General features: G+C 56.7%; 1 protein-coding gene across 1 annotated transcript; it reads right to left on the bottom strand.

Annotated features, from left to right (window-relative positions):
* On the bottom strand, positions 1–23,961 carry RGMA (repulsive guidance molecule BMP co-receptor a). The gene is made up of 3 exons (XM_082618178.1): positions 23,846–23,961; positions 8,387–8,904; positions 1–832 (listed from the first exon to the last, which is right to left on the bottom strand). Exons 1-3 carry the CDS (start codon positions 23,925–23,927, stop codon positions 116–118), a joined length of 1,317 nt encoding a protein of 438 aa, XP_082474304.1. The 5' UTR covers positions 23,928–23,961; the 3' UTR covers positions 1–115.
* Positions 23,962–24,172: the final 211 nt, after the last annotated feature.

The following is a 24,172-nucleotide window of genomic DNA, read 5'->3' as shown; positions in this document are numbered from 1 at the left end:
GGAGGTACGTGGCCGCTGGGGCTCCTGACCCCTGCAGGGACTGCGGGGCCACCGGGAGGCCACCACTGGCCCTCGTGCAGTCGCCAACCAGTTCGGGGACGCCTCGCTCTCGGTCCTAGGCGGCCTCCAGCAGCACAAGAAGCAGGGGCAGGAGTAGAAGGCTGCCGAGGAGGGGCCAGGGGGCCGGGGGCAGCCCTGCGGCAGCCGCCTGGCCCGGCGGCTCCCGAGTCCTCTCGTACAGGTGCAGCTTGTCCTTGTTGGAGTGGAGCATCTTGACGTCCTCCAGGGCGTAGTAGGCGGCCAGCGTGAAGTTCACGTCTCCTGTGGTGAGCAGGTCGAAGACGCAGGCCTGGTAGTAGAGGTCCTCCACGGGCAGCTTCTCCTTGCACTTGGCCACAGCCGTCTCATACGGGAAGGTGTCGGGGGCTGAGGGGGCGGGGCTGGCGGCTGGTAGCCTGTGGGCACCAGGGCCCTCGGCGCCGGCTCGGAAGGCCTGGAAGTCGATCTGCTGGTTGAGGGGGCAGCCCCTCAGGCAGAGGTAGAGGCCCTGGCTGTCCCGGTCTTCCACGGCGTTGACTACCTCCTCGGGCATGCGCACCGCGAAAGTCAGGTAGCCACCCACCTGGCGGACCACGATGGTGGTGCCGATGTACTTGGCCTGGATCTCCACGTGCTGGCCCGACACCTTCTCGGTAATCTTCAGGCTGTTGGCCCCGTGCTTGTCACCGCCATTCTTGGAGCCGTCGGCGAAGGCGGCAGGGAGCTCGTCCATCTCGGCCTGGTACACCTTCTGGTCCACACACTCCTGGAAGTTCTTGAAGATGATGGTGAGCTGCAGGGCAACGGGGCAAAGAGAGGGGGTGAGGCAGTGCCGGGAACTGTGGAGGGGACAAGGTCCAGCCCCATACTTACAATGCTCTGGACTGAGCGGAGGGATGGCAAGAGCCTCCAGGATGTCCCAGACCGCCCCTTCCCCACTGTGGTCACTGTGCAGTGCCACCTGCCCTATTACGCATTTAATACTTTTCTTTAAAACAATTTGCATTTTTGCTTAAAATTTTTTTTCACTTAGAAAGGGAACTTTATACTCCTCTCCTAAATAGAAAACCAGCTCATTTACTATATACAGAGAGGAACCATAAAAAGAAAAGCATGGCTAATTAAAAATGAAAGGTCGTTATCCACTGTAGTAGGCTGAAGAATGGCCTCCGAGATATCAGGTGCTAATCCCTGGAACCTGTAAATGTTACCTTATATGACAAATGGGCTCTTGCAGTTGGGATTAAGTTAAGGATACTGAGGTGGAGAAATTATCCTGGTGGGCTCTAAATCTAATCACATGTGTCCCCATAAGACGGAGGCAGAGGGAGACCTGACGGCAGAAGAGAAGGCGGGGTTTCCACAGAGGCAGAGACCAGAGGGATGTGGCCACAAGTTGAAGGATGCTGGCCACCAGCAGAGGCCTGGAAGAAGCAATGAACAGACTCTCCCCTGAAGCCTCCAGGATTGGTCCTGCTGACACCTTGATGCGAGCCCCTTAAGACTCATTTCAGACTTTTCGCCTTCAGGGGTATGAGAATAAATTTCTGTTTGTTTGAATCACTTAGTTTGTGGTACTTGTTACAGCAGCAATAGGAAACGAATATGGACCACAACCAAAGGACCATAAGCCACAGGTTGAACATAACAGCAGGTAGAAGAGACTGATGTTCAAAGAAAGAACGAGCAGGCAAAATCCATGCAGGCAGGCAGGCAGAGGTCAGCAGAGGCCACCGCAGCAGGGCTGCGCTGAGGGGTCTCCCAGCCAGGCCTTGGCAGTAGCAGGAGTAAGAGGGAGGGGAGGGAGGTGCCGGTCAGCAAAAGGGAGATGGGGGCTCCAGGTTAACGGGCAGCCCTGGCCAGGGGAGCAGCGAGGTGCATTTCTGCTGGAGCCTGCAGCCGGGGTGAGGGGCTGCGCTGAGCTACTGGAGAAGCAGAGGGCTAAGCAGCTCCATCACTAACCGTCCTCCTGAGAACCACAGACACAGGCACACTCGCTGCATTTATTACTTCTGGGCCTGTGCGGCGCTGCAGGGAAGGTGACATTACCTCGGATTTATAGACGAGGAAATTCGGGTACAGAAAGTACAGTGACTTGCCCAAGGTCACACAGCCAGCAAGAGGCAGAGCTGGGATTAGGCTCTTGGTCTCCAGTCCCCGGGCATTTTTGGCCAAAAGGTCATAGGGTGGGAGGCCTGGGAGAGGGCCAAGAGACCAACAGTCCGGGGGGTGATGTGTTTCCCGTCACCCTGGGTGAGACGTCTGGCTGTTCTTTCCTCCGTAACCCTAACCAGGAAGATGGGGTGGAGACATGAGGGAAACTGGGAAACTCGCCCCCGCCCCGTTCCTGCTGGACTCTCAGCCTGAAGCCAGGGAGGGAGGCGGGGCCATGGGGGCAAGATGGTGCCCAGGCCTCTTGGGACCTCCCGCTAAAAGCACCCCCCTCCGTCCCGTCCCGGCCCCAACCTCTTCACGGCCCCCAGCCACCATTCCCAGGCCCTGTCCCCTTATCCCCGCCACCAAGCCTGGAGAAGAGGGGCCTCACCAGCTGGGGTACCACACTTCCTCATAACGTCTGGAGGCCGAAGGGGCTCTATCAAAGAGCGGGGGGCTGCTGACGACATGTATGGTCGGCCGTGGCTAAATCCTCTGCCTGGGCACCCCGGGGGGACATGGCAATTGAGGGGCATGAAGATGGCCTGGACAGCTCTCGGGGTTGAGGGCAATGTGGCAAAGCACTAGGGGAATTTCTGGCCAAACAGTGGGTGTATGACAAAGGCGAGGCCCCAGACTTGCTAGAAACCAAAGAGGAAACCCAAAGCAGCTCTGATGGGGAAGGGAAGGAGGGGAGAGCTGCCACAGGACCTCAGCTCAGGCAGGAGGGTCAGGGAGAGGCCGGCCAAGACAGGCGGAGGGAGGGGAGGGGCCGCTGGGGCACAGGCCAGGGAGTGTATCTGGCTGCAGTTCCGGGGTGGCTGGGGACACAGCCAGGAGGGGGAAGCCGGCAGGGAGTGGCCTTGGCTGGGGGCCCCAGGAGCAGGTGCTGAGACTCCTGAGGACTGGAGAGGGGCAGCCTAGGGGCTGCAGAAAGCTCTAGGCTGAGCAAACCCACAAAGTAGCAAGAGCTGGGCTGGAGGTGTCGCCGGCTCTGTTTCACGGCTGCTCTGTGCGTCCCCTCAAGCCAGTGTAAAGCTCAGGGGTGACCAGGCAGGGAGTGTACGAGGGGCCCTCAGAGGGAACGCAGAGAAGACCCCAGCCCTTCTCACCCCGTTCCTGAGAGATGTAAGGATGAGAGGAAGTCCGAGAGGGGCAGGCCACAGTATGACTTTTGGGAACTCCAGGGCACCTGGGCCTTGCTGGGTCCCTTCCTCTGTCAGAAACATTAAAAACTACATTTGTGGCTGAGATTGGGATTGACATATACACGCTACTATATATAAAACAGATGACTGATAAGGACCTACTGTGTAGCACAGGGAACTCAATACTCTGTAATGACCTATATGGAAAAAGAATCTAAAAAAGAGTGGATATATGTATAACTGACTCACTTTGCTATACACCTGAACCTAACACAACATTGTAAATCAACTATATGCCAGCAAAAATTCTTTAAAAAAAAAGATGCTACATTTTGGGACTGCATTGGTGTAAAGACTAATATAGTCTAGGTTGGATCATGTTGGTTTTTTCCTTCTGACTTTAAAAGGAAGGAAAGCCTTCTTGTGGCCCTAGAAGTCTTGGGGCCAAGGCACTGCGCCTGTGGGGCCTGACGGGTGTGCAGGGGGCACTCTGTGCGGTCTTCATGGGACACGAGGAGGGGCTGGTGCTCTGAGGTCGAGAGCCAGAGGCCCTGCCAGAGGCCCTGCCAGAGGCCACAGCAGGCCCGCGTGCACAGCTCCCTGAGCCCGGGGCTTTGCTTCCCCGTCTCCTCCCTGGAGGTCACAGGCTGGTCCCGGGACGTGGCTCTTCTGCTTCGCTCTGGGATGTCCAAGGTGGCTGCAGCCCCTCCATCCTGCCCCCAGCCCCACGCATCATCGAACCCCATGAAACTGCCGCTCCTTCACTGCCCAGACCTATGAACGCGGCGACTTCACAGGGATCCACCTCCTGCTGCTTCCTCTCTCCATCCTAGGCTCCTGCCCTGATGAGAAGGCCGCCTGCCTGCCTGCCTGCCTGTGGGGGACCGGGAGGTGGGCCAGCCAGGGTGGTCTGGGCAGTGGGTGGTCCTGCCATGGGTGGAGGGGCGTGCAATGAGGGGCTCTGGTGTCCCTGCCTGGTGTGCAGGGCCACACAGACACTGGGGGCGGGGGAGTAGGGGGGTGGCTTTCCCAGTGCCATCAGCCTCCCTGGAACAGGAAAGGCTGGTTTCACTCTAACTGCCATCTCTTGCGGAGACAGTCTCCTGGAAGGCTGACAGGCTGCTTGACTCTTCCTGGCACCGGTGCCAGGGACTCAACCGCAAGGAACAGCATGAAGGGGGCCTGTGGAAAGCCAGGCGGCTCACTGCCCACACAGCCGCAGGCGTGGCTGCCGCCTTTCCCCAAGGGGCTCGCACCCTCTCCACCACTGGGCACAGGGCAGAGCCCGAGTGTCATCAGAACTATTCATGGAGCGCCAACTGTGTGCCAGGCCTGGGGCTGGGAGCTGTGTCCACGTGAGGGGAGGAAACAACCCAAGACCCCTGTCCTCACGGTGCTCACACTGGGGGGGTGGAAGGTGATGTCACAGACTAAGCGCATGAAGGATGCCGTGTGATGGAATGGAAGTGCAAGGGGGAACATGCAAGGGGGCCGCCGTGGGGGGAGGCACCGAGATCCGAGTTCCCCTCCTCCCTGAGGCTCAAAAGGGTGAGTTCCCCTCACCCCCTGCGCGGGGGTGCCACCCGCGCAGCCAGAAAGAGGAAGACAGAGCAGGGGGTGGGCATGGGAGGCAGTCCCATGGGAACAGGAAGTTGAAATGTCAGCTTGGGCTGGAAAACGCTAGATCTCGACCCTCCACAAGAACAGAGGGCTAGGCAGGGTTGGACAATGAGAATACCGTGCTCTTGGGCAAGGCACCACGGCTGAGGGGAGTGGGAAATCACAAAAGCCCAGGTTCCACCACCTCGGGGATAAAAGCCCACACTCTGCCTGGCTCTGCTGCTGCCCTCTCCCGTCCTGTCCTTCGGGGGCAAGCTCAGGGCAAGGGCAGGCAGGAGGCCTTCCCCAGTGCTCTGTGTGCGTGGGCCAGCCCCCCGCCCCAAGACCCTCAGCATCCGGCTGCCCCAGCACCCATCACCAGCATCCCGTGGCTGATCTTTGTGCTCCACTATTAGCCTGGGAGCTGCTGAGACGGAGGCGTCGCCGAGCACAGAGGCTGGCACAGAAGAGCTGTTTGGTCAATGTTTTCTGAATCAGCGAAGGAACACACACACCTGAGTAATGGAGGCCCAAGAGAACAGGCAGAGGCAGGCCGAGGGCACTGGGGAACCAGCCACCCATGCCTCTCACCCAGGTACCATGAGACCCCAGTTGGCCCTGAGGCCTGAGACTGGCTTGGCCAGGGACATGGAGCCTGTCACTGCCCGGCCTCCAGCAGAGCCTTGTGCTGCCTCCTGGCTGATGGGGAGATAAGAGAAGGCTGCTAAAACTCTTCACCTGCTGGGAAGATCAAGGTGGCCCTAGGTCACCGCGGAAATGGGCTGGCTTGATCAAGGGGCTCTGCTGCAGAGCCCCAGACCCTTCTGGAAGCTTCATGCTGGGACAGGAAGGGAGGCACTCCCATGCCTACTTGGGCAGTTCTGCTGGCCACAGTGCCCAGCAGTGAGCCTGAAACAGAGTGAGCATTTGAAAAATGTGGGCTAAGTGAATGAATGGAATACAAGAACAAATGAATGAATGAATGAATGAATGAATGAATAAGCCATTTGGTTTGTGGACGGCCTTGCTGAGCTCAGGGTCCCACTGTGTGCCAATAGAGAGCCGAGGGTGGTATCCAGGGGTTCTAAGCCCAGGCACCTCACTCCGGCCTGCAGAACCCACTAGTATGTGACCCAAAGGCTCCTTCTCTAGCTTTCACCTCCAGTCAAAGGGGCCAGCAAGCCCCCCTTGCTGGTCACTAACCACAATTCCTCCCAGGTCTGTTATCACATCTGATGCTTACACCACCCCTGTCAGGAGGGGTAGGCCTCCTGAGGTCCACAGCCCCCTCACACCCTCAGACCTCCTGTACGCCCCCTGCCAGCTTGGGACAGGGAGGCGGGGTCCCCTTCCACAGTGTGTTTGCTGCTGAATTTAGAAGCCACAGCCTCAGGCTCCAGGCATTCATTTATCTTGGCTCTAGGGAGGGAGGCGGGTAGGTGAAGGCGGCCACTGCAGAGAAGGCAGCCGGCACCTTGATTCAGGCCCCCCTTAGTCTGTGGAGTGCTGAGAGGGGCGAGGGGGAGGAGGGAGCCCTGGCCGCAATTTGCTGCCCACTAGGCTTCATGGCCTGGTGCCAAAGGCCTGTAAGAGCATCCATGGGGCTAAGGCCTGCTTGTCTCCTACCCAGCAGCTGGTCCCAGGAAGAGACCCCTGTGGGCATGCAAGGGCCACCGGAGCAGAGGGAGGTGGCAGGAATTTTCCTGGCTGCCAGGTCACCTCAGTGTCCTCCTCTGGGGCATGGAGGGACGAGAAGGAACAGAAACGCCCTTGTGGGCCAGCCTGGCACTGCCCCACACACTGCCTTGCAACGTGCTCTTCCTGGGAAAACAGACCCGCTGCCAAACCGGAAACCCCAGGGGTTCTGGTGGCCCAGACCCCGGGGAAGTAGAGTTGTCCCCATGGCCTGGACTCTGATTATCCACCAGCATCCTGGACCTGAGACCACGTTCTCCGGCTGAGTCTGAATGTGAGGTCACGGGAGACCCTCCTGGAAAAATGGGAGGGAGAATCTGGAGTGGACAGGAATGTCCCATTGCCTGGGCCACGGGCCACATCATGGCTGCCTCTGGCTGTGGCTCTGTGAGCAGGACTTGAGTCCTGCCACCCAGACACTGAAGCCTCCTTGGGTCAGAAGATGATTGGCTCTCGGTGGCCTCTGGGGCTCCAGATGGGAACCTCCTCTCCTGGCAGTGAGAACATGCTGGGCTCTGAAGTCCCCTGGCTCCGGTGAAATCCCAGCTTGGTTCCCAGCCGAATGCACTTTGGGTGGGGAGGCCACTTTCCCTCTTAGAGCCTCAGGTTTTGGATGCATTAAATGGAGCTGCCCTGGACAGACGGGCTGCATGGGTGGCCCTGGGGGTGCTCAGTGGGCTGATGCCCTGTCCTCACTTGTTCCATCTTCCCTGTGCCCAGACACCATGGCCCTCTCTGCTCTGAGGCTGCAGCCTTACTGTGTTGGTGTGGGACAGAGACAAAGGGCAGGATGGTACCCTGCAGCCCCGACTGGCCCCAGCAGCACCCAGCAGCCGTGGCCTCCAACCAGCGTCCTCAACGCCCTCCACGCCCCAGAATCACTGGGGGCTTTAAAAAAAGAACACATCTGACCTCTACCCAGAGGTGTGGTGTTAGAGCGGCCTGGGGGGCCCAGAACCACCATCTTCTAAAATCCGCTCGGTTCGTAAATGTGCAGCCACAATGAAAACCCCTGGGCAGGACCGTCACCTCCAGGAGGCTGTTGGGTCCGCTTGTCTGGGGCAGGGTTTGATCCCACTGGACGGTAAGCTCCGTGATGATAACGACAGAAACATACCTGCATATCGGCTCCTCTTTATTGGGATTTGACACCGGAGTTCTACGAAAATATAGTTTGGGGCAAGAGAAGACTATCCCAGAAGTTTGAAACTGAATGCTCTGGGAGTGTTTTTAAACTTTCTGGACTATTAACCCTAGTAAGAAATCCATCTTATTTACAGCTAGACCCAATGTGCACGCACATGAACAAACGCACACAACAGAAACTAAGTTTCCTAAATGTTTACTCTTGCACTTGGAAAGCATTCACCACAAGCTGCCTTAATATAGGCTAGGTTTGGCTATCCTGTTCCACCCTGCGCCCCCCAACCCAGACCCACCCCCAAACTATGCCTGTGTGTTAGCTTCTGACGCCAGAATGCTGATTTCAAAGACCCCTAGTGGACGGTGTACAGCAGCAGTTTGAGAAACACTGCACTCTGGGCAAAGGGCAGAGGTGGCTCCAGGGTAGTTCACCTGATGACAAAGAACGTCCAGAACATTCCTTCCTAAATAATTTGCTCAGTTACCGACGAGAGGAACATGGCAGGTCAGGGGGCGTCTGGGTCTGGGGGATGAAAGTCCGGGCCCTCCTGACGGCAGGGCCTGTTGCCCTGACCCGCCTCACCACCCCCAGCCCCCCTCCCCCGTACCTTGCTGGTGGCGGTGGCGGCTGAGCCAGGCAGCACCGGTGTGTTGGTGACCTGCACGTTTAGGTAATTATTGTCGATGAGCGGCCAGGCGCCCTGCACCTTGCAGGTCTGGAAACGGTCTGTGAAAGTCCGGAGGTGCGGGTCCCCAAAGAGGCCGCAGTGCGTGTAGTTGGGGGCGGCCGCGCGATTGTGGAAGCTCTTCTCGTAGTGGCAGATCTCGGGGCTGTCCGAGCGCTCCTGGCTGTCCCCCAGTGGCGGCGGCAGCGTGCGCAGGTGCGGCTGCGACGTGGGGCCATCCTTGGAGCAGTTGTGCTGGCTCATGAGGTCCTCGATGCCATGGACGGCAGAGTGGTAGGCCAGGTCCCCCCGGCAGGTGCGGGCCGTGCGCCGCGTGCACAGGGCGTAGGTGCGCAGCGCTGCGCAGAACTCGGGGGCGTCGTCCGGGGCCGGCGCGTGGCTGCCCGCTGTGGCGCTCCAGAACTCAGAGTTGCACTTGAGGATCTTGCACGAGGAGGTGGCTGCGGATACAGGAAGGGAGGCGCTGTCACGTTGGGAGTGGTGAGCCCAGGCCTCCTCCACCCCCCTGGGCCAGGGCTGCAGGGCACGTGCAAGGGACAAAGGACGCCTCATCTCAGACGTTGGAAGAGTTCCTGCAGGGGCCGAACCTGCCTTTCCCACTTTCCCGATTCTTCTGCGCAACGGTAATAACCCTGAGTGGCTAGGCCTGTGGACCTGCAGGCTGAAAGGCCTGGCGTTGGACTACTGGCACCCGCCCCCAGCCCCCCACCGCAAGCTCTCTGCCCACCCTTGGGCCTTTGGCGTCTGTTGACACTTTCACAACTACTGCCAAGAATTTTGGCACAACAAAAGAAATCTGGCAGGGAATTAAGCCCCGCTATTCAGTATGTGTTCTGATCTCTGCCACTGTGTGACCTTGTACAAATCATTTAACTTCTCTGTGCCTCATTTTACTTATCTAGAAAATGGGGTAATATAGTATCCACCCTATGAGGTTGCTGAAAGTGTTAAAGGACTTATCCCGGCACCGGGCACAGAGCAGAAGCTCAATGGATGTTGGCTAGTGTGATCATTATATTAGCCCTGGTCACAGAGGGCCCGGTTCTGTCACTTCGTCTGCAGATGGAGGGCAGCTTCCCTTTTGGTCTCCGTAGCTCCATCCCCCATGATCCTGCTCAGGACAGCAAGCTGGGAGGCAACTGAGTGGCAACCTTGGATCTGCTGTAATTCATGCTTTTTTTTTTTTTTTTTTTAAGGTCACTTACAAGCGTTGAGACCTTAGTGATAATTAGCTACAGATAATTATCATGCCTGAGAACTGTGACTTCAACACACCTGCATCTTGTACCTAGACACATGGAACCTGCCCTTTCCCAGCCTCCTGGATTCCTCTGCACGGCCCGTAGTGACCAGAAGTGGCAGCAGGAGGGACGTTTCTACACAGGCTTCCAGGTGCAAAGGGGCCAGCAGACCAGCTGCGAGGTGCAGCCTTTGGTGTCTCAGCCCAATCAACAGAGGGGAAGGAGGCGCTTGTTCCAGCCACTCCTGGCTCGACCACTAATCTGGCTCTTAACCTTGGAAAAGTCAGTTTACTTCTCTGTCACTGGCTTTTTACCTATAAAATCAAGTTGTGCCTAAAAGCAGGGACAGAAGTATATGAGAGCAGGCTAGCAAAAGAACCATCCGGGCAGCTGCCTCGTGTGGCCCTGGTCTGTGCTGCCAGGCCCTGTACCTGGATGCCTGGGCCACCTAGCTCATGGAGCTCTCCCACCTCTGCAGGTGCGGGCACCGTTCTCCTGGAGCTGATGTGACTTGCCCCAAGTCACACATCTGGTAAACACTGTGCTTATCCTAAAATTCAGGCTTTTCCACTAACTTGACCTGTATTTGTCACACCTCTGGTAAACAAGGTCATTTCAGGAGGTATCTGGGTGAGCATTCTTCTTTTCACTTGAGAAGCCACATATTTAAATATGTATTAGGAAAAGTAAAACAGATTTGATAGAAGAGCTACAGATTTCCCATTTTAAGCTGAAGAAGCATGCTGACCTAAAGAAGCAGATCCGGTAAATGATAGGTGGTGAACTCTGTGAAGAGGTGCCCGTCCAGGGAGACCCCCTGTGTGGTCGCCCTCCGACAGAGCCATGTTCCTGGCCCAGGTCTCCTTTGAAAGGCGGCTAGAAGATTCTCTGGCCCTGCCATCTTCATGATTTCCCAACCTGTAGAAGATGCCCAAGGGCCCAACATCCCTGTGGGCTGCAAATGCTACTGTGGCCTGAGTGGGAGACGGTAAAGGGGGCCTCGAGGTGGGGGTGTGTGTGGAAAGGATGCCGTGGAGAACAAGCAGCATGGAGGAACACAGGTCAGGGGAACTGGCCGCTGCAGCTGCCAACCCTCCACCTCTAGTCTGTGGCCTCCCTGTAATGCCCACTCCAGTAGCCTCGGTGATTACAGGTGAGCTGACCTGCCATTCTGCTTTCTCAGAATTCTGGAGGTAGGCATCTCAGAGGAAACCACCCCAAAGGGACTCAGGCCTCGTGCTGAGTGGCAGCTACCTTGGCTCTGCCCACTGCCCACTGGCCCACCAGCCCTGGGTCCCCCTCTGGTCCTCGCCACGCCCAAAGGACAGAAAAGACAGTGCCCGTCCCTTTACAGCCAGACCACTGCACCACACGCAGGGCTGTGCTGGCCTCAGCTCTCCACCAGAGCCAAGCTGGGGTGGCAGAGACTGAAGTCCCAGCTAACTGACTCTGTTCCAGGCTCAGTGGCCTGGGCCCTGCAGGCCTCACCTCATTCGGGGCCCCAGGCAGCCTCACGGGTGGGCACTACAGCATCCCTGCCTCCCAGAGAGCAGAGCCAGGCTCAGCGAGGCTGACTTTCTTGCCTGAGGTTCCGCTGTGAGGAGGAAGCTAGATGTGAATCCAGCCCCTCAGACCTGAGAGTCCAGGCCCTTGGCAGTGCCAAGACCTCGGACAACCTTGGCGCATTCATGATTCCCTCCACCGGCCCCTGGGTGGTTCAAGGGCACACGCCGCCACAGGTGGGCTTCAGCCTCTCCCTGAGGACCCCTCCTGCAATGCTGAGAGACCGCCACCCGCCAGGAGGCCCATGGTCCACACGCTCCGCGGCGTTGCCTCCACAGACTAGTTTCCAGGGCCTGTTTCTCAGGGTGCAGCCAGGGGGTGGGCAGGGCCAACCTGCACACAGACAGCGTGGGACGCGTTGGGGGCGTCCCATTCCCGACCCCCGTCATGCGTGGCTCTATTCCCCCCAAACGGGCGACGGGGGGTCTGCTGTCTGCACAGCCTTGACACCTGGGCTCAGAGCAGTGTCTCAGCTAAAGAGCTCTCTGGTGTGTCTGGAATGCATGACCGAAATCCCACTCCGGTGCCCCCAGAAGGAGTCCCTGAAGTGCTCTGGGGTCATCGAGTGGATCTGTTCAGAGCCGCGCTCCTCGAATGTGCCCACCAGCCACCGGGCTGTGCCTCCGCCGGGCCCAGTGGGCCTGAGGTCTGCATCGCTGTCAGGTGCTCTGGGGGTCATTTTCTCTTCAACAGCCAGTCCCAGAGGGGCCAAGTTGCCCGCCCCCCCCAGCACCCCCCCGCAGGTCTGGAATGTGTGAACGGGGCATCTTCTCGGGGGTGGGGGGCGGGGGGCTGCAGGCAGAGGGGGCAGTGAGGAGACCGGCCTCCCGAGGAGCAAGCCCAGCTGCGACCCAGCTGCCAACACTGAGCGGCCCGGGGCACTCAGGCTGTCAGCGCTCGGAGACAAGGCCTTTCATCTCTCCGTTCACCGTGGCCCCGCCCCTTGCTCCCCTCCCCCTCCTGAGCCACAGGTAGCAACCGGCCACCCCCAGAAGGCGCATGGCAGCCCCGCCCACCACCTGCAGGCGGCGACAGGGGGTGCTCTCCCGCTGCCCTTGCACCCAGGGCCTCCCTCCGGCCTCCATCCCGGCGGGGCGGTGGCGGTAGAGGGGCTGAGCTTGGAGTCCTGCCAATCCCATTTCTCAACCCTCTGGAGAACATTTTCGATGCGATCGCCCACGGCTGGGCCCCAAGTGGGGAAGTCTGAAGGCGACGCTGGTCGCGTGGGATGGCGGGCAGAGTGTGCGCCGGAGGGAGGGTGTCTGGTCCAGAGTCCCACTCTGTCCCCTACGAGTAGTTGTGGGAATTGGACTTGACCTCAGTTTCCTTATCTGTGAAGTGGAGGTAACACCCACCTCAGAAGCTGCTGAGGATTGAGGAGATGTACTTGGCGTGCCTGGGACCCAGTGGGCACTCAACAAATAAGGTCCCCGACAAAGATCTCAGAGGGGGACAGATACAACCCCCCTGTGAGGTCAGAGGTTAAAAGTCACCAGGCAGGGGATGGAAGGACATTGGATGGGAGCCGGCCCCTCCCACTGCCTCTTCCCTAGTGAATCCCAGGGACTGTTCTCAGCCCTCCACCCTCCTCCTCAGGTTAGGGCCCTGGCTGGTGCTCCCATCTGCCCTTCTGCCTTGACTCAGATCAGCTGGGTCAGGGCAGCTCTTCCTGTCCACTGCCTACTCACACCCAAAGGCCCAGCCCCGCAGCCCACCTAGATCAGTCCAGGACCATGATGCCTGGGGCCACATTTCCCCGATGTCCTGGGTTTCCCCAGCTGTCCCGAACCCTCGGGCCTTGCACATCTTCCTAAGGGTCTAAGAGGAACCCCAGGCGCTCCCATCATAAGGGAGAAGCTACAGATCAGGGTGGGGGAATGGTGTAATAAGAGGCCACTGAGAGTAACGAGAGCTGGGACCAGAACTGGGGGGAGATCCCCTCTGCCCTCTCTCCAGGTGGTAACGCAGCTCTCCCAGGCCCATCTGCCATCATTTCCTGGGGGCCTCAGGGAAGGGTGCTGGGGATGCCAGGGCTGGACGGTCCCCACGGGTGGCGAGCCGAGGGGCCCTGACCCCCATGGAGTCATCCTGCCGCCCTGTGTTCCACTCCAGTAAATCATAGGCTGAAGGCTCCCCAACCCAGGTCAGGGACCTGAATGTAACCTGGCCCAGCATCAAAAGGAAAAGCTCTGGACCGTGGCGTCACCTGCCAAAGAGACCCCAGAGGGGCTGATTTTTATGTGCCGTATCTTAAAAAAGAAAAGAAAAGAAAGACCTGAATTCCAGGCAGTAAACCTTGGGCTTTTCTGATGTGAGTGTTCAAGGAAGAAGGAAGGAGAGGAAAGTCCGAGAGTTTGAAACATCTTTTACTGCAACTCGTGTGAGTGGGAAGAGGAAGCGAGCTTTTCTGAGCGCGGCTTCCTTGGTGCTTTCAGTGCGACAGAAGGCGACCGGTTGCCCTGTTCCTGCCTGGCTCCTGCAGACAGCCACCTCGCCATGGTGCCACGGCAGCCCATGTGTGCACAGCCAGGTGATTAAAGTTCTCCTGAGCTCCTATTTCCATCTCAGACGCTGTGTCCTCGGGCAGGGGGCAGCTCTCAAGGGGCCCCTTCTGACCCTTGGTACCTGGAGCTCCACCTCAGACACCCAGGAAAATGCAAAGACCCCTGCACAGACTTTATGCTCCTCGGAAGCCTATTAGGCATGTTTTGATTTGACTCAAGCCTCTTGAGACGTAGAACTTTTGGGATTAGCTACTAGGGAACAAACAGAAGAGAATCCAGAGGCTGCAAAGACAGTGGCCAGACAGACTCACCACCAGGAAACCCGATTCCCTCTGGCGCCCCATGATGCCGGACGCTTGGCTCAAAAGGTGAGGTACAGGCTGGGACCCTGGGCAACCACCGGACCCACTCGCTCCCAATTTGTGCAGTTAAGGCCAGGGCTCCCACTTCTCTGTGCAATTGACTTTGTTAAGATCACTTTATCTAATGATCACTTGGTGACCAAACTCCATGTGGGCTCCCCAAGGCGCACCATGGAATTTTAGAACCTGGGGCCTGAGGGATGCCACAGGTCACCAGTTTGTACCTCCAGCCAGCCCCCATGGCAGGAAATCTGCCTGCAGCATCCCTGCCCCGTGGGCGTCCGGCTTCCGCTGCCAATGGGACTCTGCTGGGCAGGGCTGGCCCCTCCTGCTCTGGACAGCTCCAGCTGTGGACCCACATCTGCCCCCCAGGGAGATCCGTGGGGCTTTGGCCCTTCTCCAGAGCCACACAGAAAAGGCTCAAATGTAACACTGCAAATACTGGAGATGGCCCCTTGGCTTCCCTGTGTCACCTTCTTTGGTCTCACCCTCTGGCCACTCCTCTCTCTGGGCCTCACTGAACTGTCAACCATCGATGCCCCAGCTAGGGTGCCACCTCCTGCCTGCAAATTCCCTGAGAATCCTGACTCCCACACTCTACACTCAAAGCATCTGTACTCCGGCACCCCACATTTGTAACCTTTCACTTCTGCAGGAGGTAGGCTCCAGACTGCCTTCCTCATGGTCTGAGATGCAGCAGAGAGAAATCACAGCCACGCAGGGCTTGCCTGACTTAATTCTCTTCCTTTAAATAGCAACCCAGCTACTCTTGGAGCAGAAAGACGGGGGAGGGGGTGGGCGGCGGCAGCCAGGAGCTGGAAGCTGCAGCTGTACCAACCCAGGCAGGATGAAAATATTTATGCACCAGCGCGGCATTAGCCGATTTCAGAGACCTCCTTTGAACTGTTAATCAAGCCCAATCTTTCAGAATAATAGCCTGATTATTACCGCCTTGTTTGCATAACAAAGAAGCCCAATAAAACTTATTTTGCTGAGCGCCACGGGGTGTGAAGGCTCGGCCCTGAGAAAGGAGTCTTAGGAATGCAGGAGCCGTTCCTCAGCCTGAACCCAGGAATAAAGACAATGCAATTTGCCACCAAGAAAAGCCCAATAGACCAATAAATTACCCTCGCGCAAAGGGATTAGATCAGGTTTCAGTTGCCCTGCAGGAGGGGTGGAGTGAGCCGGGAAAGAGAAAAACCTGCCTCTTCTTAAAGGAGTATAAGGCTCGTTTGAATGCAAGCCCCACAGTCACGTTGGTTTTGCGCGACTCTGTGGTTCGCAGGGTAACTGCCTGGATTCATGGACTTGCTGAAGGTTCTGGACCCCACTAGGTGCCAGGCACGGTGCTTCCTGCCATTCCTGGAACAAGCCCCAGTTGGTTTCTGTGCTCAGGTGGAGTCAGCTACACAGACCACCGGGATGCAGGGAAGAAGACACGGTTCATTTGAACACAGACTTAAGGATGGAGGCATAGAGGGTATCAGGGAAGCAGCCTTTCCACCAGGTCCTGAAGGGCAGTGGGACTTGACAGGTGATGCAGGGCAGAGGTCCAGAAGCCCAAGTGGCTCCAGAACTGCTGGGACTGGCTGGAGGTGAAATGCCGGATGGTTGAGAGTGTGGCCGCAAGTTTGGGGCCAGGCACGATGAAGCAAATGTCGTTCAGCTTCAAACTGCTTTTCTCTGCTCTGTGTGGGGCTGGGATGCAGCAAACCCCATTTCCGCGTTCACCCAGCTCCCTGTTAGATTCCACCACCAGGGAGCACTAGACGAGGCCCAGCCAGGTTCTGCTCCGAAGTAGCCAGACCAGCCAGGCAGCAGCCCTCCTCAGGGCCTGGGCCCCCAAGGTCCTCTTCCCTTTGTCCCTCCAGACCCAGGAGTGGAAGTTGCTTCCTGCAACTCTGTGTGTGCCTCCGTGGTCCCTTGTGGCCTCTTCCGTCCTCCCACGCCCATCTACACACTGTCCCCTATATTAGGTTCCCTCTGTGGCAACACCCCATGTGGTTTCTGTTTTCCTGACTGGACCCTATACGCCAGCCTAAGGATTTCAGACCAGAATCCCGCTGACCGTGGGGAGCCCGCTGGATCATCTTCAGTAAGTACCTGGCATGATGAGAACACTATTTTAGGAAGTGGCATAACCTTAAGAGGCGATGGCTTTAATTAGGATAGAAGCAGGCAGAGCAGAGGGAGAGCAGCTTCAAAGAGAATTCACTGCACAGCCTCTGGAAGGAGCAGCATAGAGGCCTGAGACCCGCCCCCCACCCCGTCCTCACTGCCCACCTGTCCCAGGCAGCGCCGACGCTGGGGCTTGCCTCTTAGCAACGAGTTGGGATGTGGGTCCCAAAAGAGGTGGGAAACGTGCTTGCGCCCAGTGGGAGACCCAGGCTGGGCACCAGCAGCAGAAGCAGCGGACCACTCTCCACCCTCTCCTGTCCCTTAGCACCGAAGCTGGGAGGGGACAGTGGATGGATCTAGCGCCAGAATTTGGCAAGCTCTTGCCCGGGCAGTGTTCTGGAGTCTCTTTGCTTGAGCGATGCCTGTGGCTGCCGGGTTTGTGTCGCTCCATCCAGGTGTCTGGCGTCAGATACCGAGAGGAACACACCCAGGTGAGGGACTGGATTTTTCACCAGGTGCAGCAGACCCTACATTACTTAACCCACAAGCAGCCAGAATCGATCAGCTTTCCTCAAAGGCATTCCTCCCAGTTCAGCCTAAGAATGTTCCAAGGAACTGACCTAGCCCGTGACTCCAAAGTGTCTCTCGCCCCTTGAGAGCACTGGGAGTTTTCTCAGGGGCTTCCTCCAGGGACCTGCCTACCCGAGAAGAAAGCCCCGGGGCAGGAGGAAGCTTCTCAGAGAATCTGCAATGGCTTAGGGAGTGGAGGAGGGGAGATGGGGGAGCAGTGGTTAACTCACTAAGTGTGGGCACAGGTGGCCGAGTGCCACTCACCAGGCTGAGGCAGGAGGCGCTGCCCCCTCGTCACACCCAGCCAGGCTGCTCTGTCCCAGCCTCCACACATGCCAAGTCGCTGCAAGAAACCAGGCCGAGTGCCAAGGAAAAGGGCACACCCACTGGGGCCACACGGAGCCAGATCAACAGCCGAGAGAACGTTAAAAAGCACGTGTGCTCACCCTCGGGCCCAAGGCCACAAGCAGCCCTGTCAGTCAGGCAGCTGAGGGCTCCTCTGGGTTAGAGGGGCCCATGGCGGGAAGGGGCCGGGCACAGGATTCCATGCCAAGACCACCCTGCCTTAGGGCAGAGAACTAAGCGACTCTGGGTTCCACGAGAAGGATGGTATGGGCAAAGACATCACTTTTCAGGTATAAATGAAGCTTGTAGGCGAGCAGTTGGGCTTCCTACTTTGAGGCATAACCCCTTTTCCTGAGTCTAGGACTGGCTCTAGAGGTGATAATTTTCCATTCTGGTTCTGCCTCTAGTAACCCTGGGCTCATCTGCTTGGCTGCTCCGGGTCAAAATTCATCTGAAGTGGCTTTTCTCCCCCACTTCCATCTGCAGGCAGGCCTTCCTCCACCTTCCTCATGCACTGGGAGGGCACACGCCTGGCTGGTGCACACCCGAGTGTGAGCCTGTGTTCATGGGACATTCCTTAGCGTGGGGAGCAATAATGGGCTCCTTTCTGCAGGGACTTGGGCGCAGAGGGATCACTTTAATGACTGCCCAGGTGAAGTGCTAAGTGAAATGAATAAATAAGCAAAACCCAAAAGACACAAATCTGACTTGGGAAAATTTGCCCCATGATAGCGCTGCCAAAGTTGTTTTCCCAACCTACGGCTGGGTGGCATGTGCTTTGGAATGCTAAGACAGGGATAGACAGGGAGCAGAGAGGGCCTTTGGGAAGAGGCAACAATGTGAGATCCATGGAGGAGTGTGGTCACTCTTCATTCTGCTGTCTAATCATATCTCCAAAGTTTCTTATTCTTTTTCCCCCACCTTAAAGCCTTATATGCTACATAGCTCAAAGTGTAAAATGCTACTGAGCACGTTTAATGAGTGTGTTTACCCCAAATCTGGTACATGGAAAAGCACAGGGGTCTGGGTCTACTCCTGGCTCTGCCACTAAGTTGTGTGATGCCAGGCAACCTCTCTGACCCTCTGGTTCCTCATCGATACAGTGGGAATGATGCTCACAGGGGAGGGGTGACCATCTCATGAGGTGACACATTTCAAGTATTTAGCAGAGTGCCTGGTATATGTGGCTACTCAATAAACGGAAGAGCTTTAAAAATTGTTGTTCTTCTTCAAATGATCATATTTTGGAGAAAACAATATGAAGGTATTATGTCTTGAAGGTTATTCATGAATGTCAATTAGTGATGGTAGTCTGTGGGAGATTGGAATTTGGGTTATTTTCATTTTCTTATTTATCCTTTTCGGTCTTTAGATTTAAAAATGACTATTGTCGGGCTTCCCTGGTGGCGCAGTGGTTGAGAGTCCGCCTGCTGATGCAGGGGACACAGGTTCGTGCCCCAGTCTGGGAGGATCCCACATGCCGCGGAGCGGCTTGGCCCGTGAGCCGTGGCCGCCGATCCTGCGCGTCCGGAGCCTGTGCTCCGCAACGGGAGAGGCCACAACAGTGAGAGGCCCGCGTACGCAAAAAAAAAAAAAAAAAAAAAAAAAAAAAGACTATTGTCTTTATAAGCAGAAACAAATTTTTTGAAAAAAAGATTGGGGAATCTGGACACCCCCCCCAACCCCCACCCCAAACCCTGTGGTCTCTGCCTGTTGAGCAAAAAACAAACAGACACACAAAAACCCTAAGGGTCCTGTAGTTTCCAAGATTGTGCCGGGTGTGTTTGGGCTGCAGAGCAAGGAGAAGGGTATAAAGAAACAGGAAATGGGGTTCCTGCCCTTATGAACAGCTCCAGTGATTTAGAAGAGGATTAAAAACCCAAGACCCAGGAAGCAAAAAGGCCAAGAGGAAGCACAGGCGTCAGCAGCCAAGGTGACAGGTACCCAGGTCACTGGAGGGACGGCACTGGACCCCAATAGATGGCACTGGCCTTGGGCTTTAATCTAGTGGGCACTCCCATTCCAAATTGGGCAGGGGCATCAGCAAGGCCTGGGGGCTGCCCACCGGTAAGATGTGGTGGGTGGTGACAGAGTATGGGGAGACCAGGAAGGACCCGGAGCCTGGGGACATGCCAGGGAATGAGGCCAGGGATGAGGTTGGGACCAGATGCCAGAGGGTCCTCCCTTCTGGATGCTCCAAAGAGGGCCACAGGGAGCTGTGAGTGCCTGAGCAGGAGTTTTAGAGCGATTCATTTGGCAACTTGGAGCGTGACGGTGGGGCACCTGGGAGGCAGGTCCAAGCTCAGCTGCTTGCAGGTGACAACGGGCACAGGCAGGAAAGGGTGGAGGAAGGAGGCCCAGCGCCAGGTGAACGGACAGGAGGGAGAGGCCACTTCACAGCCAGGACTTAACGGTTCTGGGCAGTGGGGTCTAACAGACACAGGCCAGGCACTAGTGCAGGTGACAGGAGGAGAGTCTAGGGAGACCCACCATCCTGGTGTGCCCAGGACTCAGAGGGCTTCTAAAACCACGGGACTCTCAATTTTAGAACAGTGGAAAGTCCTGGGTCCACTGAGATGAGTTGGTTACCCTAGAAGAAACAGTGCCTTCAATTTTAGGCAGGTTGAGTGTAGCCAAGCATTACAGCGGCATGGCACCCCCAATCACTCAACCAAACATAAACTGGGGTTTTCTGCCCACTTCTGCTGAGGGTCTTGCACATTGCACCCGAGAGGGAAATTTTAGCAGGAACCATATGACCTCCGACATGTAAAGTGGTCCCCACGCGATCCTCTCACCTCCACAGAGACCCGGGACCCCAGTTCCCCATCTCATGGAGCAACCTTATCTGAGTCCATGGATCACCTCTCCCCAGTTCTCCTTTGGGCACTGGGGTGACTGCTAGCAATTTCTCCAACCTTGCAGAGGTTTCCCTTCTTAAACCAGAAGACCACAGATCCTATCCTTACTCTCCAACTCATCCTCAGGGCCAAAGGGGCCAACCATCTGCAGGCCCTCCCTGGGAGCCAGGGCTCTGTCCTGCAGGCCCCTTGGTGTGGCACACACCAGCCTACTGGCTGACGCTGCTGCCATCTGGCTCTTGCAATGGGACTCATTTCAGTCTTTCCCTCTGGGACACAAAGTCCTACTGGGAGGACGATAACATGGTAAGTAGGTTGACTTGCTTGTACAATTTTGAATAGCAGCTCCGAGATAAATATTCTCATCTCTGCAATGACATAGATGTACTTTGGTACAGCAGAGGACTTGGGTCTCTGCAAGCCTTAGTTTCCCCGCTGAGGACTAATCTTTCTAAAACAGCTGTGGTTTAAAAGGAAGGGGAAAGAGGAAAAAGGAAAGGCCCAGGGCCATAATTTTTAGAACAGTGGTCCTCACACTTGAGGGGCATCAGAACCCTCTGGAAGGCCTGTTACAGTACAGACTGTGCATCCCACCCCCAGAACATCAGCTTCAGTAGGTTTCTAACAAGTTCCGGGGGCAGGGGGAGGGAGGGGGTTGATGCTGCTGGTCCAAGGACCACATTTTGAGAACCACCAAGCTGGAGTATAGCACTCATATGTAGCCAATGGGAAGCATGCCAGCGTGTCTACAACATATGACTTTGACGGGTTCCTCTTGGAAATCTGTTTTATTAAGCCAGGGTGGTTTCAAAGTTTAAAAAAGTATCTATTAATTGTGTTTTGAAGCAGATGCTATTAGTGAAAGACTCTCCTAAGAAGTCCTTCTTGGCCTCCTGCCACCCACTCCCCTCCCAGCTAGACCACAGCAGTGGCCACTCTGTCCATCTGCTGAAGGCACAGCATGGTCCATGCAGACACCCTGATAGCCCAAGGGACACCGAAGGGCCCCTGTCCTTCCACCAGTACTGAAGGCGGACGCCAGCCTTGCTCAGATGAGGGCCCCGAATGCTGTCCCTGTGTCAGGACCACAGGAGGTGTGCCACGCACGCTGAGTACATGTAAACACTCTCAAAAGACACAAACCCTCTCAGTCTAGCAGAGGTTAAGGCATCTTTCTCCACATAACTATGTCCAATTTAATTTGCACTCCTATGGGTTTACTCCTGGAAGCCATTCAAGTCGACTAGCACTGAACAAGCCTATGCTTTCACGAGGCTGCTCCAGCCAGATTCCACCTGTCTTTAGAGGGAGGGGCTGGCACACAGGGCCCCTGACTCTCTCCAGTGCTTTCTTTTTTTTTCTTCTCTAACGCCCACCCAGCTCCCCACCAGACCTGCAGGTTCTCTGACTTTATCCCCAAGCAGCCCCTCTGCCAACAGTCCACCTCTTTGTGGTGGAAATGACCCATTTCATCTCTTAAGAAACTGTCTTCTTGACCCAGGTTTCTGGAGCACACATGTTTTCAGAGCCCCCAGTGTATTATTTCATGCGGGCATACTGGAAGCTCAGTTTTCAGCAAGGTGGGCAATTTTGACTAAATGCGGCTGTCAAGGCCTCAAATTAGAAGAAACATTAGCCAGTTGGCATGACAGTGCAACAGCTATCTGCTCTATCTGCCAGGTTTTAGTTACCAGCCTTGAAGCCAAAAAGAAATGGGCTTCTTGGAAACAAGTGATGGAATTCGGGTTGTGAATTATATAACCAGCTTTCCTCAGACTATGGGGGAGACTTTTAAAATAAAGTTTTTAAGATGGAGAGATGAAAACAGCAAAACTCCACCACCCAGCCCTGACAGCTCCCTCCGACCTCTGAGTACCTCCTGCCAGCCCTTCCCTTCCTCTCCCTCCAGCCCAAGAAGTTAACAAGTGCTGCCGCTTTAAGAGTGGGAAGGTGTTGTTTTAAGGGCTTCTAAGCCCCCCTTCTCAATTTCAGCTCCAAGCTGAGATCACATCCCCCATGGCAGCTAAGGGACAAAAGCCATTTATCAACCCATCTGATAAAACTTCCAATGGGCTGGATCTTTATCTGGACCAAACCGAGATGCACACACATTGCAAACTTCTGCATCTCTAAAAGGGGGATTTCTTTTTTTAAGAAGAGGATCATTTCAAATTTTATTTTCTTAGTTCTTTTCTTAGTTCTTGGGAGGCACCCAAATCAGCCTTTCAGCCAAAACCTTCTATAAGTGGGGAAACTGCCTTTTTTTTAAAAAAAAAAAGGGGGGGGGAGGGAAAGTAGGACTCCCTGCTGCTTGACCCTCTATGGAGGTTGTAATATTCTGGGGCGAGGGTGCACGGGGTCTAAAGGCTCTTTAAGGCATTGACACCCCCCATTTTGTCTTTGGCCGGGGCCTCCCCAATGGAATCCAGGGCTGCGAGCAGGTTGCGACTCTCCGGGGACGCCCTTGGGGCGCGCGGGGGCGGGTGGGTTTTGGGGGGCCCCGGAGCAGGGCTGGGGCGGGAAGGTAAACGGATTCCTCCTCCCTTACCGCTGCCTGCATGTCCTCCCACCGGGAGCCCCAACTTACAGCCAGGCTGAGTCCGGACTGCCCAGTTCTGCCAGTTCCTGAAACCCAGTTGGCTGAGGAGCAAAACAAAACAACCCAATCCCGGTCTAACTCAAGTCCTTTCTTGCAGAGCTCGGTAGAGCGCTGCGGCTGCGGATCCGTTCCGCCTGCGGAGCGAAACAGGCTCTCATTTTTGCAAAAAAGACACCTCGGCATCCCGCAGCACAATGGAAACAGCCGGGAAATCCCGCCTTGCATCGGGGACCATTTGACCCGTGACGCTGGGTTTATTTGTATTTTTAGCAAGGGGAAAATGGGTACAAAGGGTTTAACTGGCATTTCCAGGCTGTGAGTAGCATATGGCAAAAATGGAATAAACTTTTTGAAACATTATAAAGAAAACAGACCCGGGATTTAAGTTTCGTGCCTTCCCCCTCCCCCTCCCCCTCCGAAAGGGGGGGAAAAAAAAAGTAAAGAAACTGGAGCGTTTGGGAAGGAACAAATGCTTCTCTGTGGAGTTGGTCTCCCTTCCCCCAACAAAAACAAGAGGTCCGGGCTCGGAGGAATTTGAAAGCAGCGATCTGCCAAAAACATTGTGAAAAACTATGGGGGATTCATTGGAAACAGATGGGCTTTTTCAGCTTTAATTCTGAAATTCTCTCCCTTTCTGACACAATAAAAACAAACAGGGGGCGACGCGGAATGTTATCAAACAGGAATAAGGGCCCTTCGTAGCCCAGTCCGTGGGCTTCCCCGCGTGGGCGAGCGCGGGGCGGAGGGACGGGGCCCCGTGGGAGGGGGCGGTCCGGGTCAGGCCTGGGACCACAGGGGCGCCCCCAGCTCCACCCCTGGGCACCCGGCAGGTTTGCAAACTGCTGGGCGAGGAGCTGGAGAAAGTGCCCCCTGCTCCGAGTCCGTGCCTCCTCCTCTCCCCCTTCTCGGGGGCCCCTAAGGGGCGCATCCCGGTACCCCCTTTTTCTCGGAAGCTGGGAGACGTCCCCGGCGCCTGCGACCTCCCCGCCTGGCTCTTTTTCATTATAGCCTGGGAGGGGTCCCCCCAGGTCCCCACGGCCGCATCCACTGCGCCTTCGGCGGGACGCGGGAGAAACAAAGACGCGTGGAGATGGGAGGTGGGGGGCCGGCGAACTTGAGCTCCGACTCGCCGACCTGTGGCCCGGCGCTGCGAGGAGACCCGGGGAGCGGGCCCCGCGCGCCCGGCCGGCTGTCCCCGGGTCGGGGGCAGTGCCTTACCTGCGGGGAAGCTGCAGAGAAGGAAGGCGAAGGTCGGCCAGAATCCCAGGGCTGAAGGTCCTGCCCCTCTCCCCATACCCATCCATCCAGCTCGGCCTGTTACCACTAGCCTCTCCCTGGAAGAAGAGTTCAGAAGAAAAGAACAAAATAAATCACGCTGCGGAGAAAGGGCAGCCTCGCTCCGCCGGCGGGAGCAGCGAGCCGGGAGGCTCGGTCCACCTCGGCCGCGGGCGCCCGGCGCGCCCCGCCTCCCCGCGCGCCCCTCCCTCGCCATCCATCACCCAGTTCGCCTCCAATGTCGGCGCGGCCCCGCTGCCCCAGCCGTCT

This window comes from Mesoplodon mirus (genome assembly GCF_964341445.2).
Source record: "Mesoplodon mirus genome assembly, chromosome: 4".
NCBI classification, from domain to species: Eukaryota; Metazoa; Chordata; class Mammalia; order Artiodactyla; family Ziphiidae; genus Mesoplodon; species Mesoplodon mirus.
This window is presented reverse-complemented; position numbering and strand designations above follow the sequence as displayed.